Consider the following 19545-nt stretch of genomic DNA (forward strand, 5'->3'; position numbering starts at 1 on the left):
CTATTCTACATAGCTTACACAGTCTAAGAACTTTAACAATAAAAAATCATTTCGGGTGATATGTACATTACTTTCTTCTTGTTTAGCAACATCTGTTCCCTCTTTCACTCATTCCTTTCTTCCTGTTCCCACCCATGAGTTGCTTAGTTCACTTACATCAGTGTCCGATATAGCTGATGGTCCTCTCTGCTATATTATTATTACTATTATTATTATATTTCACATTTTCCATTCTGTCTCTTTTCTTTTTACTGTATCTTGGTATCTTGAGACCTGTTTACTTTCTTCTGTCTCTTTACATTTTCATTCTAACACCGGAATATCAGGGAGACCAAATGCTGTTTGTCTTTCTGTTTTTGGCCTGTCTCACTCAACATGATGTGTTCTAGTTTCCATCTATTTTCCAGCAAATGCCATTATTTTATCCTTTCGGCAGTGTAAAATTCCATGTGTACAGGTACCACATTTTTTTTTCCAGTCCTGTGCTTGAACTCAGGGCCTGAGCACTGTCCCTGGCTTCTTTTTGCTCAAAGCTGGCACTCTACCATTTGAGCTATAGCGCCACTTCTGGCTTTTTTTTTTCAAGATAATACTTTTTTCCTTTATTGTCAAAGTGAAATACAGAGGGGTTACAGTTTCATATGTAAGGCAGTGAGTACATTTCTTCTTGTTCAACTTGTTACCTCCTCCCTCATTTTACTTCTGGCCTTTTCTATTTATGTGGTGCTGAGGAAGTGAACCCAGGGTTTCATATATACAAGGCATACAAGGCAAGCACTCTACTCCTAGGCCATATTCCCAGCCCTGGTACCACATTTTTCTAAATCCATTCCTCTGTGTTGGGTCATCTGGGTTGTGTCCATATCTTGGCTGTTAGGAAGAGCAGAGTGCACTATCTTTTTAATTGTTTTTCACTTAGGCAGTATGAAATAAAAACACCTGGAAGATCATTGTCTCCTTGTCTCCACCTGTATTCTCCCATCAAGAACTATCTGCTCTTCTCAAGTATAAAACCATCTTGCTAGCAAGACTTGCTTGCTCTTCCCACTCCTCACATATCTTCATTTTCAGTCGAGTGAGTCTTAGTAGTTTTGTAGAAGTCAAGTTTTCAAACATCTTTAATGTTGGAGGAGAAAGAGGTAGAAACATTGCTAGTGCTTGCAAAGGAAGGAACACAAGTGGAAAAGAACAGAGCTTAAACATTTAATGGCCAAAACTGTACCAAAAATAATATTCACTTCATAATCTTTCCTATGTTACAGGTGGGTAATATTACCCTTATGCTTCATAATAAAGAAGTTGGAAGCTCTCATTTGTTATGTGACTTGCCCAAGGTCAGACACCAGAGAAGTGAAGGGCCAGGGCTTCAGACCAGATCTGCCTGCCCCTGGTGACCTGCGTGAGCCTGCATACTTCCTCAGACCTTACTGTAAAGTGTGGAGGAAAGGACAAGGGAAGGCTCCAAATCTCCAGGGATCAATGGTACAAATTTGATATTTTTATAGGAATAAAAAAAAGTCTAACATGGAAAGTCATGACCTTAAAAGTCAGAAAGCACAGGGTCAAATCCTGCTTCTTTTACCAGTTCTTTGGCTAAAGATACTGAACTTTTCAGATCCAAGTTCTTCCATTAAAGATAATAATATAATAATGTCTACTCCAAAGAGCTACCATGAGAATTAAATGAAATTACTTACATGAAAATTTCAAGTTGAGTATGCTCTTTACAGCATGAGCCCAGGAAATGGTCTCTTCTTTCATCCATTCTTACAGTTTATTTACAAACGTTAAGTAGCTGCAAGGGAAGGTGCTTTTGAAGTCTATAATGACATATTCTTTAAATGAGCACAGGACACATTAGTTGTACCACAATGGGGGAAGGCATCTCTTCTAAGTCCCAACTGCTAGTTTAAACTTTGGCTCTTTCTTTTACAAGTTAGGTAGCCTGCACCCATTTTGTTTTCAACAACACAGTGACTTAAGTTCCTTAGGGTAATAAGACCACTTACCTTTCCAATGGTTTTGTTAAGATTCACATTGAGCTGGCATATAATGAGTGCTCCATAAAAATTATTATTAAATAAGTAAATAATAGAGCTAAGAAGCCATCCAGCAATGTCTGAAGACGTTTTTTGTTGTTATAATGAAGTAGGGGAATGAATGGTCAGGGCAGCTAGATGGTAAAGTTCAGGGATGCTACCAAATATTCTAAAATACCCAAGAATCCCTCCTCCTCACCCCCCAACTGACTTCTTCTGTAGAACAGGCACCTGCGTTTCTGTTTAAGGAAGTTAATCTTTGGTTTTCTGGCCTTCAGAATACATTCTGAAGCGAATACATTCCTGTTGCTTTATACCATTCAATAGTAATTGGTTTCAAGTGGTTTGTCTTTTCAGATGCCTCTACATTAAGTACCCTAGCGCATATAAAGGAAGAGTAAAGGCAGAAGAACAATGAAAAGAACAGCAAGGAAGCCAGAGATAAAAAGCAAATAGAAGAAGAGGAAAGAGGAATAAGAAGAAATAGGAAAAAGTGGAAAAGAAACAATTTATTGAATGGTAGCTAGGTTGTAGTTACAGATACTATGTTAAACCTACATTAACATTGTTTTTCACTTTTTCTAAGTAGCCCCTTTTGAAACTGGACATTTTCCATCTGGGAAAAGTGCATATGCCCTAAACTTTAATTCTGCCTACATGGTAGACATTAGCTATATCGAGGTCCTAAGATTAACTTCATGACATCACCACTATCATCGTATAGTTTTAATATAGCTTACTAGAGGTTACCAGTGACATCCTTAGGGTGAAGAATACAAGCCCTTGGGTACCCAGCTCTTAGGTTTGACTCTCTGACCCTACCCAGTCCTACAACAGTCAGGATCATGCTCCTATCCTGCTTCCTCAGTAAAATCTCCTTCACCTGCATGGTTTCCATTTTCCAAATATTTGTTACTCTCACAGAAGTATGTCTGTTATTTCTTCTCCTCCTAAAAAGGTGAAGGATACTACTAAGTATGTTTCTGTGCATAAGATACCTCCTTCCAACAAAGACTGATGATATTTCATATCCCCTCCAGCAATCTGTGTGGGGTTGGTCTGTAATAAGAGGCCAAGCAGTGAATGAGTAACTACTCACTACTCTGAGGAAATAATGCAAATAGTCTAATCTCCTTCAACTTTCCCCTGCTTATCATATTCCACAATGATGACTGATATTGACAGTTATGTCCCCAAGGCATGCCTGGGCTAAATCATAAAAAATAAGTTGATAAAATCCATTGTCTTGCTAGTTGAGAAAATACACTCATATATTTTAGGAATATCTTTCAACCAGAAGAATTGAGTACAAAATCCATTTCTCATTATTCTGATTTAACCCCCAAATGCCATTAAAGGCAAGCCTTCTGGTACCAAATATTCAAAATCCTCTGAAGATTTTCATCTTTACCACAAGAGGTGTAGTTGTTTCCTGTAACTATACCTGAAGGAACCTTTTCCCTATTATTTATTTCCCAATATACAGCAAGTCAGTATATAAGTAGTATAAAATAAGCTTATTTTTAACTGATTATGTATTATTGGCTTGCAATTGCCAAAGGACAATTCTCAGACTGTTTTCATTTTTTATGTTGCTCATTTACCTCCAGCTTAACAGAAGTTGAAGTTCAGCCAGTTCAGTTCACAGTAAGTCAACAGGTTATCTGCCCAGTGCAACCTATTATGTACACTCATGCCTAAAAAATTTATTAGCTAAGGACATATTTGTGAGCACTTCTTATGATTCCATGCTTTCATGTTTCTTTTCTTTTCTTTTTCAAGCATAAGATCCAAAGGCACATTGTTGGAATTTCCATCACATAAACACAGTGGTTGTGAGCTGTGTTAGACAATTAAGAAACACAAAAACACAGAGGATAGAAATAAAGAAAACAAGATAAGTAATATACTTCTAAAAGACAACACTAGGAATTAAAGTATTATAAGCTTAGTGAAATAACAACTGCTCCTATTTTAAATTACACATTCCAATAGTACCGTATTTTGTAATCTACTGCCTTTCCTACCTAAGAAAAGTTATATTTTAGTTAAGTGGCCTATTTTGATGTATTTTTGACATCTTATGAGCAACAGCTTTTGAAACTGCACATTTACCTATCTATTAAGTCACGTTTGCTTGAGAAAATCTTTCCTTTCTTTTTTTTTCCCCCCTGGCACTTTTAGGATGCCCCAAAAGACTGATTCAGAGAAAACCATAAAAGGATTAATTCATAATGATAAGGTGGTGAAATTCATGAAATGTAAATGAACCCTCACCCAGTATTATCTATGTATCTGGGCCAGGAGGCAGTGGTATCAGTCACATACACATGACAGATTTCTACCTTGATTACCTTCCTTAGCAGCTTAAAAGACAGGACACACCATGGGAAGGAAGCCTAGAGGGATGGAAGGGGGACAGAAGGTCCCACACAGGCCTGGAGTTAAACACGTTCCATTTTTTCACTTTCTAGAGTGAATCCTATATAATACAGCCTGTCATGCTGTTGGTTAATGATAATGTATTTAATATTCCACTCACATTTCAACTCTTTACCTCATGGTCGTCCTGAGATCGCTCTGCCCTTCAAGGAGAAAATCATTTTTCTTCACCTAGGACCTTTTCCCTTGTATTAACACTAATATTAATATCCATTGAGGCTATTAGCTCCCGAGGAAAGAATTCAGTGGCAACAACTCCATCTCACTCGCGAAATCCACCCTACCTTTCACACACGAGTAAGAAAATCTTCCTATTCCCATCGCCCTTTCTTCCCCTAGTCTCTCTATTCCTCCTAGCCCTGACTTTAATTTCCAGGCTCTGTTTCTAACTAATGCCACCTTTACTCACAGAGGCTGCTTTGGGCAGAGGATACTTTGTATTTGTTAAGGCAGAATTTGGCCTGTTGGAGTATAGAGATTTCAAGCTTTTCCCCTCAAGTGCCAGAGGATTAGGGATCATCACCAAAGCAGCACTTTGCAGCAACTGCCTCTCCTTCTTTTCCTAGGGATGTTATTTAAATTCCTGAAAGAACTCCCATCGTGCCAGTGATCTCTGAATCATGGACCATGATCTACCTATTTTAGTCTTCTAGGGATAGAAGGTGTCTCAAATTCTGTTGAGGTGATAGGAATCCAGTCATGCAGAGCTTCTTCTGTTGAGCTGCATCCTCAAAGACTTTTCTGCTTGGGTTGGCTTAGAAATTCAAACCTCCTGATGTTGGCCTCTTTATAATGCTCACATTACAGGCACTCCACACTGCTTCTAGCTACGAACTGAGAACAGTGTCTCATGAACATTTTATGACTATATTTGCCAAAGAACCATGATTCTCCTGATTTCAGCTTCCCAACTAGCTAGGATTACAAGTGTGAAACACCAGGAACAGCCTATAACTTTTGAATTACACTTTGCATGAGTGTCTGAGTGACTATTTACACACACACACACACACACACACAACACTTCATTTGCCCTACGTACTTACTAATAAGAGATCCAATAAGCTAATAAGTTTCTGAATACCCCTGTGCCCGAATTTCTTGATATAATATAATCAATGAAAATGATAATAATGCTAATCTCAATGAGCTGTTGTGAGGATTAACTGAGTTAAGATAGTCAAGGTTCTTCAGAATAGTATTGACACCGAACACATAATATAGGTGCTACCACACACAGTAATAAAGTATGTGTGTCTTACCAGAAATGTGAAGCTTTCAAGACACATTTGTCAAAATAGAACGATCAACTAACACCCAGTAAATATTGGATGAATTGTTGCAATCCAAAAGAATATGCTAATTTTAGAGTCCAATTAGCAATGTGATTAATTGTTCTATAATTTCCCTGATCCACTGCTTATTGCCAATGCAGACAGAAACCTGAATTCATGGCAGTGTGGATCAGAGCTAGAAAGTAAAAAGCACTTATGGAGAACCACTTTGTGCTTGATGTTAGCTTTAGTCGTGGGTATTAGGGAAAGGTGGCTGAGGGTGTAAGTGTGGTTAGTTCTGTTAGAAAATGTGTTTAGAACACTGACAGAACTCCACCAACTGGATGAGGCAAAATAGGATACTTGTCACATACTTATAAGCAATAGCACTATCTTTTTATCAGGCTAACAAGCATGAAGTTGCATGATGATATCCATACCAAAAAACTGCATCATATAATTATATCATTAGGGGCCCAGGACGCTTTCCTAATGCGAGTTACAAAAGACAGACACCAAGCACATTATCTAGTCCTTCAGCAACACTTCATCACTGTAAACAACGAAACAGCTGAAAAAGCTTTACAGCCTGAATTTCAAAACGGGCTAGATACCACTTGGCAAAAAGGGATGTAGGTTGCAATAGCAATGCGTTAAGAGAGAAAGGGCAAAGACAAAGAGGAAAAGGAATCGCAATTCTAAGTGATTTTTATAGTGATGCTTAGTCCAAGTAAGCAAATCACCAAAAGACAAGAAATTGGCATATGAGCTAAGTAAGCCAAATGTCTTGGAATGAAAAACACTGGTGAGATGAATAGGCAACCCAACTACAAACAGATCGAGGTTAGCTGGATGGTGGCAGATCTGTAAGGCACAGCACAGATGCATTTGCTACACTGTATCAACTCCCTAAAGATGATATTAGGTGAACAATCATGGGATGATTGATGTTAATTCATCATTATGAGTCTTTTTACTTACCCTAATAACCTACATTTCAAAACCAACTGTACAAGGAGCCAACTGTACAATCTCAAGTGTTGGTTTTTTTTTTCTAACTTTAACCCACCAGTGCAGAGTCCTAGTGAAGCATACAGTTATGATGGGAATCTATAAAAATCCACAAATATGATGATCAAGATATAGTTAGATCTTGGGGCACTTCCACAAACACGAAATGGTACCAGTGATGCTAACACAGTTACTTTACTGACTGACATTCACTAATGGGAAAAATTAGAACAGTTCATACTTGGCGACATAGGGGAGGAACCAGATTGGTGTCATTTTTATGCCATTCATGGCACTGAAGGCACAGGAATTAAATCCTTAGGCTGAAGTTTCCAGAACAACACTGTGATGTGAATTTAAATGAATACAATCAGGCCACTGGTTCTGTGTTGAAAGACTTTGCAAATGTGGCTCTGGAGGCCAGTTAATAAACACCCTTTGTTTACTGTATTAGAGAAAGATGGCCAAGGGTGGAGGTATGGTTAGTTCTATTAGAAAATATGTTTTGTACACTTAGAAAGTTCTAACCACCTTACGAGAAAATATGTTTTGTACACTTAGAAAGTTCTAACCACCTTACAAGACAAGCCATAATGCTTTAGAGTTTAGTGTCTAGCGAAGCACCTTGCAATTTGGAATACAGTAATTACTTCAACATATCAGAATACATAAAATAGGCTGCTTTCTAAGTTGCCATTAGTTGCATTGTGTAACTTTCAAAATCCTGACTTTGAATATTATACTGACAAGGGAGATGAGAATTTTAATCTATGATAGTATTAAAATGACAATAATATCCCTAATCATGCTTCTTCACATTTTTTCTAGTACTAGATTCTGGCTAACAATTAAAAACACACTGAAAATATCACAGATTTACTTTGGTCTTACTTACCCCAAATTCTACTTGGAGTATAAACTCTCCTACATAGTTCTTCATGCAAGTCATGGGTGATTTGGGAACGAGCTTCAGTGACAGTACTAGCAAAAACAAGTACTTATGCTTTGGTGAAATATAAGTTGCTGTTGTTAAACTGATGTGACATTTCTGTAAAGTCATGGTGCTGAAACCAGTGTCAGAATAAACATGAATTTCTTTCTACTTACACTTTGAGAGGCATCAGTTTTCACATTAGGAAGCTAGTGGTAGGTTTCAAATGGATCATCTGAAAGTTTCTTCACACATTTATGTCAACACCAGGGTTAGACACCTTTGGGATTTGGATTTATTCTTCCATTAGATGACTACTTTGTTTCCAGTTCACTTGTAATCACTCTCAGAGGAGAGTAATCAACACTAAATGTTGAAGGGCAGTGAAAAAAAAAATCTAGCCTGAACACCTATGTGTGTGAACACTGTGTGGGAAAGTCTCTGTGGCTGCTCAGTCATACCAGTGTCTGAGACTGTGCATCCCACTGAGAAATAAGAAGAGTCCCCAGGGGCAGAATGAAGGGTAGATAGAGAACACGTGACCTCAGTCATCGGCGTCAGTGTGAGAAATGCACAACACATGGCCCATGATGCACAAACAATGGTCTGGAGGGAACCAGACACATGGCAGCTGTTTGGCTGGACATCTGGATCTCAGTGGCGTCCGATCTGGATTGTTTTCACATGAGATCGGTCTATGAGACATCACTGAAGACACTCAGTCATGGTGCTGAGAATTTCAATCTACTCTCCATCTAGTACACAAAAGGATCCATTCTCACAAACACACAGGGTACTTTCTGGAAAGTAAAGGTTGCCCAAATGCAAAAACAGTTTTTAAAAAATGGGTTTGATAGCTGTACCCACCTTTCTTTCATCTTTAGTGTTTACTTTCAAAACAAGTCAAGGATAAGGTAGAAAGGGGTTAGCTTTCTTTCTGTATTATTGAATACCAAATATATGAAACTTTTAGATACAGTTTTCTTAATTTGGGTAGTACTAGGGATTGAACTCACAGACTCATCCTTGTTAGGAAAGAAGTCTACTGCTTGAGCCATGCCCATGGTTTTTATACAGAGTCCTGTACTTTTGGCTCTGACAATGATCTTCCTGCCTCTGCTGGAGTTACAGGGGTGAACTACATAGACTAGATGCTTGGCTTCTTAAAGTTCAATTTACTTTCCATTTTTTGAAAAAGAGCAATTAATAGTGAAATGCTGATAGGTAATGAAAGCTCAGTATTTTCAAATTTAATTGTAACAACTTCATATTATATATAGATATAACTTCTACTTGTAAATACGAATTACAAAGAATATACCTATTTAAAAACATACTTTCATCTAATTTTCAACATATCACATGAAGAAATATTTGAATTCTTAAAAATAATAAGATTAAGATTACTAATACAAGCCAGGCACTGGTGGCTCACACCTGTAATCTTAGCTAGTCAGGAGGCTGAAATCTGAGGATCAAGGTTTTAAGGCAGTTCAGGCAGGAAAGTTCACAAGACTCTTACCTCCAATTAACCATCAGGAAACTGGAAGTGGAATTGTGGCTGCAAGTGGTAGAATGCAAGTCCTGAGCAGAAAAGCTCAGGGACAGCACCAGCCCCTAAGTTCAAGTTTCATGACAGACCAAAAAAAAAAAAACAAAAAACAAACCCCCCCCAAAACAAACAAACCTACTAACACATATTAAAACTATTTTAGTGAAGTAAAATAAGACTTAGCCTATACTAGCTTCACAGTAATTAATTGAAAAAGGAATAAAATTGATGAACTGAATTAGTTGAAATGCTTTCTTGGATGGATGAATGCTTATGAATGCAAGTAGGTAATTATTGACATAACATTCTGTTCAAAAACAAAAAGATTTCTCACAGAAGATAGTAAGTGTAATAAAATGAACTGTGTATTCATGTAGGCTGTTTTTGAAAGAAATGATCTACATAATGACTTTGTATGAATTCCAAACCATAAACTAATTGAAGACAAATGTCTTCATAAAATTAAAAATCGTTTCAGGGGTTATGCTATTTGCTACATTTATTTTGTGATTTAGGCAAGACCTGTACATTTCATTACTTTTACTGTTGCAATTGACTGGAAAGGCAATGGATCTTTATTAAAGATTTTGATTAGGACCTACCACATTGTGGCTGCTTGATAAGTAAATAATCTTCTAGAAAAATCACTTTCTCTTACATAGGACAGAGAGAGATATCTAAATCAATTGTCTAATAGACAAAAGTTCTTGAAAATCTCCCATTATTTTAGAATTGGTAGGCTCTGTATAGATTTCATTTAGTCCATTCCTAAGCAAAAAAGTTGGGAAAGGAACTTAATTTCAAACAAATGTTTCATATTATCTGTCATATTTAAAAGAGGTTATAAAATATATAAGTCCATGACAAATTACATCTGGCTATTCATAATCAGGAACAAAAGAGATGGAAAGATATAACAGATATCTTATTGTAGACAGTGAGGAAAAGCTGTATGAGAGTCAAATGCATAGGAACCATCAGGTCAAAAATCTTATCTTAAGATGACAATGTCACAGTCTGAAAACACAGCAAGTGACTATGAGCCACTAGATGTGACAGAAAAAAAGAGAAATTTAATGTAAAATGATAACACAGGACAAATTCCTCAAATTAGGCTGTTTCCAAGTTCCCGTGAAAGCAAACAGGATTATGACTTGGCACTAAAGATAGTCACATAATTTAGGTAATGAGATACTAGTTTTACCCTCCCAACAGGAGAGAAGAACTATACAATAGGTTCTGATTTATTGGATGGTTCAATGATGGCTCATAAGGAACGGATGGCATCCTGATGAACAGAAATTATTTGAAGGTTCAGGTAGTCAGTGAGCTCTATTGAGTAGTAAATCAAGCATCTTTACAAGCTGCTTTAAGTTCTTCACTTGAGGGAACTTCAAGACTAATAGCTGCAGTTCAAAGAAACTTTGGGAGAATATAAAATACTGGGAATCAAATGTTGAAAGCATATTTTTGTACCTCAAAAAGAAGCCATATTGCTTCAGTTTTAGGAAAGACAACACAACTCAAGGAAGTTTGTAATCAAATGAAAGTATAGTCCTTGAATGTGAGAATTAATTCCACTGAAACACATGGAGAGTGTGTTTCAAGACAGAATACTGGCTCTACTCCTAGAGTTAGGAATGACCATCAAATCTGGAATTCTAGTAAGTTCCCAGGTGATACTGAGACCACATTGAGAAGCAGTGCTTTAAGGAATACCAAACACAAGGATATGTAACTTCCTCACCAAACCATGATGTGTCCTTAGTGGAATCTAATCAGTTAGGTTTACAGGCAGTTAAAATTTAAAAAATGAGCAATGACTACCACGGTTAATTTGGAACAGTCAGAGAAACCTCACAAAAGACTTCTCCAATGGAAAAAATGGGAAACTCTTTCCACAGTACACACTGGCTTTATTGGCTGTGGTCTTTGTCAAAGCACAGAATGAACCTTGGCCAGCAGCATGAGGTCTCTCAAGCCTGCAGCTGTTGGGAGGAGGCGGCTCTGCCAGTGACTCTGGGCAGGAAGTGCCTTGTTAGAAATGATGCATCTATTTTACTTAGCCCAGAAAAAAAAAAAAAAAAGGAGGCAAAACTCCCTAGATTTTGCTAAACCTCTTTAAACACCCATCTTCCCAAAGCTACCTAGTTAGAAGACTTTGTTACTATGGCTGTTTAATTTTCAGTAACCGACAGCTTCAGGGTCATTATAATGAGACTGTCTTTTTTAAAAACGCGAAGTTGTAAATCAAGCCTGTATCTTCACTCATAGTGGGGTTAATGATAAATAAATAAATAAAATAAATAAAATGAAAATCCAAAATGAGAGACAAACACAGGACACCCAGTCAAGACATTATTTGAAAGAAGCTCACTTCACATCCAGATGCAAACATCAGCAAGTGATCCACAGAGAATAGTAAGGATTATAGCCAGGTACTGGTAGCTCACACCTGTAATCCTAGCTACTCAGGAAGTTGAGATCTGAGAATCGTGGTTCAAAGCCAGCCTGGGCAGAAAGTGTCCATGAGACTCTTATCTCCAAATAACCACTCAAAATCTGGAAGTAGCACTGTGGCTCAAGTAGTAGAACACTAGCCTGGAGCACAAAGAGGCTCAGGGACAGTGCCCAGGCCTCAAGTTCAAGCCCTACAACTGACCCCCTCCCCACACAAAAGATCATTGGAACTTTCATCAGAAATATGAATTTATATTGCACAAGTTTATCAGGACTTTCTCACAATCCTTCTTTCCAGGACCCTGCCTTGGATAAAGGATGGTGCAACTACAGGAGTGCTATTACAACAATGTTACTGTTTACCTGTAGTAAACTGCTTGAAGCATGCATTGTTGAGACAACCCAGCTTCCTCTGAGTTCATATCATTTTGCCATCCTTGATTTCCTTTTCCAGCTAAGTGCTCAGGGGCACTGGACAAACAAAATCTGACCTAGTATTACCATTACCCTATGGGATGACATGAAATAAATGTTGTATCTTTGCCCAGTGCCAGTGGCTCAAGCCTATAATCCTAGTTACTCAGGGGGCTGAGATAAGGAACATGGTTTCAAGGCAGCCTAGGCAGGAAAGTCCATGAGACACTCATCCCCAATGAACTACCAAAAAGCCAGAAGTGGAGCTGTGGTTCTAGGGGTAAAGTTAGCCTTGAGTGAAAGAAGCTAAGCAACAGCACTCAAGCTCTGAGTTCAAGACCCAGGACCGAGGGAGTCAAAATAGATGGCTTTCAGACAGGGAGAAAAAAACAACCATGTCTTGTAGAGGGGATGTATTTTAAAAATTAATATTAAATTAGATGTGCAACTGATTATACATTTTGGGAATTTGGGCTATAAGAAGGTCCAGAAGATTATATAAATAGGTTCTCTGATTCATAAAGTACATTTAAATATTATATTACAAACAGCTGCTAACATCCCATGAAAAAGATGAACACGGATCTTTTTGTTATCGAGAGAAGCCTTTGATATACATTCTAGGTTACCAGATGAGCCTATGTGTCAAAACAAGCAACACGAGAGAGGCATTTGTTCATCTCACTAGCTCTTTCAGGTTGTCATTATCGGGATGTCATGGGATCTATGCACAGGATAGGTAGCATGACTCTAGTCCAGAGGCTGGCCCAAAGAAGGGACGTAAAGCTACCTCACAACATCTGTGAGTAGGGGATTGGCTACTGGAGAAGGAAATGATGATACACTGGGAGTGAGGAAATGGTTCCAACAGAAATACAGCATGGCAAGGACAAACAGAGATGTATTGTCTTGAAGTGTATGTTTTTACATTATGTGCCAACATGGTTTTGAAAAGCCATTTGACCCTTGGCGACTTCTTACAAGTAACCCTGACTCTTCATTTTTCCTTGAGAATTTGCAAGGAAAAAAATTTAATGGAAAAATCTGATACTATAAAAATTGGCCTTGTTCTTTTTTTTTTTTAGCAAGTATGATTTTAAGAAAATATTAAATCAGAATTTAAATGAGACTGTCAATTAGTGACTAACTAAAGAACATATAATATTATCCTTCTTTCCCTCAGAATATTTTCTTACTTTTAAATTGTAACATTTAAACTGCTGGTAATTTGGTACCCATTCATTTTGTTAAAAAACAAAAACAGCTTTAAGCTAGTCTTGAGCTATTTTATTCTCCCCAATGAAGTACACAGCTGACCCAGAGTTCTAATATCTAAGGGTAAATTGTAACTTTTGGCTTTATTTAAACAATGTCAGTCACAGTGCTTTACTGAAAGAATAATAAATGAGAAAGGTGTCAAGTCATGGATATCTGTGAAAACATGAGAATAAACAGACAGCATGACAATCTAGAATCTGCCAGAGAACATCAGAGCATCTATTCCGAATTATGGCCACGGTACAACTTTAAAACACATGAAACTTCTATTAAAAATATATTTGATAAATGCTGCACAGCTCTTTTTTGGTAAACTACAGAAGCATTTATGCTTTGATGCTCCCACTTCAACTATCAAAGGCTGCACGTGAAAAAATGTCGAGGTCATCAAATTATACATGATTTTCACTGTCCTCCGGAAAGGTAGCAAGCATGTGGCTGCTATGTTTAGTATTTCTGTATTTTCCTGCAAAGAGCTTGTGGGATACATTTGCATCAATCATTGCCACAGTACTTTGCACCTATGTCAGTATTAAGTTGTGTTAGGAAAGAAAAGGTACCAAGCCACAGAAGTATTTCATAGGTTTTACCTATGACTATCGCTGAAATTTTCTTTTATTTTTTTCAGTCTGTGGACATTTATTCTACTTCAAGGAACAAAACCTTCTAAGTCTTGTGTTTTAATGTACAGTGATATAACACTGCGATACAAAATACAATGTACAGAAATTTCTATCAAGTAAACCTAAAGAAACACACTTGATTTTTACACGTGGGTATTTAAGTTAGAAAATTTTGTTTTATATGTAAAAAGATCTTTGCATCATATTAGATGTTGAAACCTTCACTTACTTCAATGTCATTTAGCTACTTACACTTGGTTTATATCACCAGACACCCCAAAGCGCTAAGTTGTCAACTTAAAATTTGTGCTATAAAGTGAAAAATCTGTAGTGATGTACAATGGAATAAAAGACCTCAAGGAACAAATGAAAATTTCTAATTTTGTATCTGCAACAGGAAGTTTATGAAAATATAAAAAATTATCAAAGTGTATTTGTACAGGCAAATAAGTTAGCAAGGTTTTCTCTATTCACCCTTCTTTTTTTTTTTTTTTTTTTGGCCAGTCCTGGGCCTTGGACTCAGGGCCTGAGCACTGTCCCTGGCTTCTTCCCACTCAAGGCTAGCACTCCACCACTTGAGCCACAGCGCCGCTTCTGGCCGTTTTCTGTATATGTGGTGCTGGGGAATCGAACCTAGGGCCTCGTGTATCCGAGGCAGGCACTCTTGCCACTAGGCTATATCCCCAGCCCTCTATTCACCCTTCTGAGGAGACTCTTTCTGCCTTGCCTGTCCTTGAAATCCCACCACCTTCTCCTTCAGATTGTACAAGTATTGCTCCATTCCAGTGACAACCCTTCAAATGATCACCTGACTGACACAGGGAGGCTGGGCCGCACCGGCCTTCCCAGGGCCCGGGGAAGGGAGCAGCCTGGAGCAGAATTCCCTGGCTCACTCCCAGTTGGTTGTACACCCGCCACCCTCTTCAAATATTCCTGATCACTTTCCTTTTTCTCTAGGCTTATCGCCGAGATTTTTGATATATAATCTTTTTTTTTCAAATCTCTTCTTCTAAAAAAGAAATCCTGGTACTACAAACCCAAGAATGTCTGCCCCTTTGTATGGTGTTTATGGGTACTAGACTTCAGAGATGAACGGTAGGGGCTGGCTCAGTGTGTTTGGCTTGGGTATAGGTAGGATATGGACACTGGTGTTGCTATGGTAGGAGAAGCTAAGATGGGAAAGACCAAGTTGCAACTGAAAAGTGGGCCTGGTTTCACTGCGACAGAACACCTAAGTTTACCTAGTTACAAATCGAATGCAAGGTGATATCTCTGAAATGTATTTTGGGGCCTGGAGTCTAAAATTCTGCTTCTCAGTGTAAGCATGCTTTCTAGCCTTAAATTGGATGTACTGTATTCTGTACAAAAATAAGATGGAATCTTTCTTTTCATGGTTTTCGTTTCTTTTCTCAAATAGGAATAAGTTTATATGTTTCTACTGCTTCGTATTTGAGAACCTAAGAGTTGAAAGAGGTAACTTTTTATATTGTACTTTGGTGCATGAAATGCCTTTATATACAAATTGTCCCATTTGTTTTCCAGCTGAAGGTTCATGGTTCAGTTTTGATCCAAGAAAGCCAGATGCTTTCATGAGAAACTGCTTCTTCATTTGAGGACTGTGAAAATCACAAATGCTGTTTTGTTTTGTTTAAAACTGAAAAAAATATCTTGGGACAGTTTGTTTAGGGATGGGACAGAAGAATCTTTGAAAAGGGCTAACTTCCTCAATAATCATTCATATTCTTCTCAGCCAACATATACTGTGTAGCTATGCTTGTAATAAACCCAAATCCCACATAAAACAATTTGAGATACTTATTCCTTCCTAAAAGAAGGTTTGCTAAGTAAATATCCTACTTCATTCTATGTAAGAATTTGTTCTAGTTTAAAATACTATTTGTTACTCTGCTATTAAGATGCAGTGCAGATTAGAGAAAATGAAACAATCACGGACTCTAAATAGGTTCTGCATATCTCAGAAGTAAATTTTCAAAATAAAAAAGGAACTTATTATGAAAGGAGAAAAATGAATAAGAAAATAAGGCTTACCTGACTTCTTAGAGAAGTAGTCAGGCACTTTTTATATGCATAATCTTTAAGTTATGTAAGCATGCTATTTTATTAAGTTATAGAATTTATCTCTTTATTGTTGAAATATGTAAGCTATAACAATAAAAAATCCAGTGGTTTTGGGAAACTGAGTGCATAAAATGTTATATAACCAATTGGTTTTGAACTTTCAAGTCAGTCACTAGTCAAGGAAATAATATGACCTTAGCCAATGGGAAAAACATCAAGCTAGATTTCTCCCAGCTGTGTTTCTCTCTCTGTGGCCTTCATAACTTCAGTAGAAGTTCAGTGTGTTCAGGGAAAAAGACGGCCAGGAGAATCAAAATTATTAAACCAAAAAAGGTCAATCTTCAAATTAAGTCTTGGAATAGGCTCCTTACAGAATAAAGTTTATCCCTTCCAATGTCCCAGTGCTAGAAACACGATGACTGACCAGTTACAATTCAAATGGAGCTGATATCACACATCATTTCGGCTATCCTGCCCAGGGGAGTGAATAAAGGAAAAACACTCACTGGCTTTGAAATATACAAGTCAAACTATTAGTGTTTCCTTGCCATTCCACTGGACTTCCAACTCAAGTTTATGGTAACTACAAGAGATAGGAAAAATCTTTAGAGGAGAACTAGCCCTGGGTACAATTAAAAAAAAAATAAGAGGGCCAAGGAATTTTGACAAAATTGCTTCTCACAAAAAGTGACTTCACCTTTGAAGTTCTTGTGTGATCGATCCATATTGAACATCAGATGCCTTAATTCATCTAGAAGTAGCACAAAACATTCAAAACATGATATAATAGCCTTATTTTTTTCAGATTAAAAAGGTCTTTCACAAGATGCCTCAGTTTTCTGTTATGAAATCATAAGCTAGTATGTTTTCAAGGATTTTCTGGGTCAATATTCTAAAGTTCCTTTAAACTTTCAGGTCTAATTGATCTAATGTTTCTCTCTCTCTCTCTCTCTCTCTCTCTCTCTCTCTCTCTCTCTCTCTCTCTCTCTCTCTCTCTCTTTCTTTCTTTCTTCCTGTGCCTGTCCTGGGGCTTGAACTCAGGGCCTGAAATTTTTGGCTCAAGACCAGTGCTGTACTTCTGTACTTCTCTGGGTTTGTTGTTTTATTTGAGTGGAGACTGTATGGTTAGAGAAAAGAGACTCATAGACTTTTCTGCCCAGGCTGGCTTACACAGCAATCCTCAGATCTCAGCCTCCTAAGTAGTTAGGACTGTAGGTGTGAGCCACCAGGACCCAACTGTTGTTGTTGGTTTTTTTTTTTTTAAATGATTGTTGATATTATTAATGGTTTAGATCAGTTCTATTTTAAAGTCCTTTTGAAGTCCTTGCTGAGATATAAAGGTGTGAGCCTTTATCCTTAGATTACAAATAAACTTGTAAATTTTCTTTCTCCTTGTCTTTTGTATGTAGGCCCAAGGAGCTGAAATAGTATACTGTTACTCAGAACACTGGCAGAGGTACTATAACAACTTCTCAATATCATAAATATGGAAAAATATCCTACACTGATTCAGGGTATGTGGCACTGTAATTGAATTGCCCATTCAAAAGAGCTCCCCCATTTTACAACCTTGGAATGATCATGGATGAGCAGAACAAAACCTGCTTAAGGTTGTCTAATTCAGACTTTTTTCTAGATAGCATAAACAGATCCGTAATATCAGATACATTTAGTGACAAGCTCCCCTGTTTTGTATCTGTTTTCTTCTGAGCACAAGGACTACCATAGATTAGTTACTCAGTTAAAAAAAAAAAGAAAGAAATGGGGGCTGGGAATATGGCCTAGTGGCAAGAGTACTTGCCTCGTATACATGAAGCCCTGGGTTCGATTTCCCAGCACCACATAGAAAATGGCCAGAAGTGGTGCTGTGGCTCAAGTGGAAGAGTGCTAGCCTTGAACAAAAAGAAGCCAGGGACAGTGCTCAGGCCCTGAGTCCAAGGCCCAGGACTGGCCAAAAAATAAAAAAAAAAAAAGAAATGAATAAAAGATAAAGTATGTGCTGTACTTTCAGGTTAGAGTTCATATTATTAAAATTTTTAAATATTAAACATCTCCATTTTCTACAGTAATTATAGCATCACATACCTCTAAATATGGTAGGTTAGGAAAACATATCTTAAATGGAAATAGAAGCACCTTCACAAAATGAGAGAAGTCCATTTTAACAAACACAAGTGTAATGCGCATTATTACTAAGGAATTGCTTTATTGTCCTTGTCTCTGTGCGGTCTTTCCATTTTAACCCAGTAGGACTGAGTTTCTAGATGTTTACCACTATACTACATTTAACTCTTCCTCCACTGGTAGATGAGCAAGCAAAAAGGATAAGGTCTTAAAAACACTTCGATGTTGAGAAGAGCTGGGTGGTGAAAAGCAGGTGGATCGTACCAAATTCTACAAGAGCTCTTGCAGAGTGAACCTTATGAACTCAGGAGTTTGGTCACATTAAATCAAAGATGACAATCCAGTATATGACAATCTTTGGGATATGTGGGACATTTGACAAAAAGACAAATAAATTGTGCTCTGAATTCTTTACAGCGCTCTACAATTCAGATATTGTTTATAAATTCTTTATTGCTATTAAAAAAGGATGATTAGAAATCATTTTAAGGTACTTCCTATGGTAATAGAGTGCTAGATGATGGACACGAATAGTCCTGAGCATTTACAAAATGAGTTAATATGACATATGCAAATCTCCATGACATGTTATAACACATGATAATTAATTAGGGAGAAAGCATTTGAAAAATTAATTGTATATAAATGCTCCCTGAATTTAAAGTGCTGGCAACTTTTGCCTAAAGGGGAACTCATTTTTCTTATTTTAGCCAGTAATTTTTGAAAGGCATCAATTATAAACCCAAGTTTTGGTCAGGAAATTGTAACTGACCACATTTTATAAAAGTGAAATACAAAGTGAAAATATAACTTTCTCTATTGGCATAAGGTGCCATTTAGTTAGCTGCCTATCATTCATAAATTGATATTACTTTGGTAATATCATTCACTTTTGGTTAAATGTATCATTCACAAAGACTAAGTATATTTTCATCTTAGTCAACATTTGGCAATAGCAAAGAGCCAAAGCCACAGGTATGTATGTTAGACAATTGGGTCCAAATGGCAGCAAAGGACAGATAAACTATTACTCTTAAAACACTTAAATAAAATAACTAATTACATTTTGCTTTTTTTTCTTTCATATTCGTCCTTCTTGGATTGTGGGCTTGCTCTATTCATTGGTAAATTTGCAATATCTCCCTTGATTGAAGCCGAGTCTGGAGTAACAGTCCTTTTGGTAAATGCTGGCAAGGCTAGAGGAAAGAGAAATATAAACCAACATGAATAGAGAACCCAGGCTAAAAGATTAATTTTGCAGAAGAGAGTTAATTAATCATAGTATGTAGTTTACTGTCTAAAATTAAAATTTATACGA

At 37.3% G+C, this 19545-nt stretch overlaps 1 protein-coding gene across 1 annotated transcript in view; it reads right to left on the minus strand.

Annotated features, from left to right (window-relative positions):
* Positions 1 to 18082: 18082 nt before the first annotated feature.
* The window catches only part of Cep128 (centrosomal protein 128), a 273808-nt gene continuing 272345 nt past the window's right edge, over positions 18083 to 19545 (minus strand). Inside the window, exon 26 of the mRNA XM_048362214.1 lies at positions 18083 to 19423. Within this exon, the coding sequence (XP_048218171.1) occupies positions 19287 to 19423 (137 nt within the window). The 3' untranslated portion in view covers positions 18083 to 19286. The remainder of the gene's footprint in view (positions 19424 to 19545) is intronic.

Source organism: Perognathus longimembris, chromosome 14 (genome assembly GCF_023159225.1).
Source record: "Perognathus longimembris pacificus isolate PPM17 chromosome 14, ASM2315922v1, whole genome shotgun sequence".
NCBI classification, from domain to species: Eukaryota; Metazoa; Chordata; class Mammalia; order Rodentia; family Heteromyidae; genus Perognathus; species Perognathus longimembris.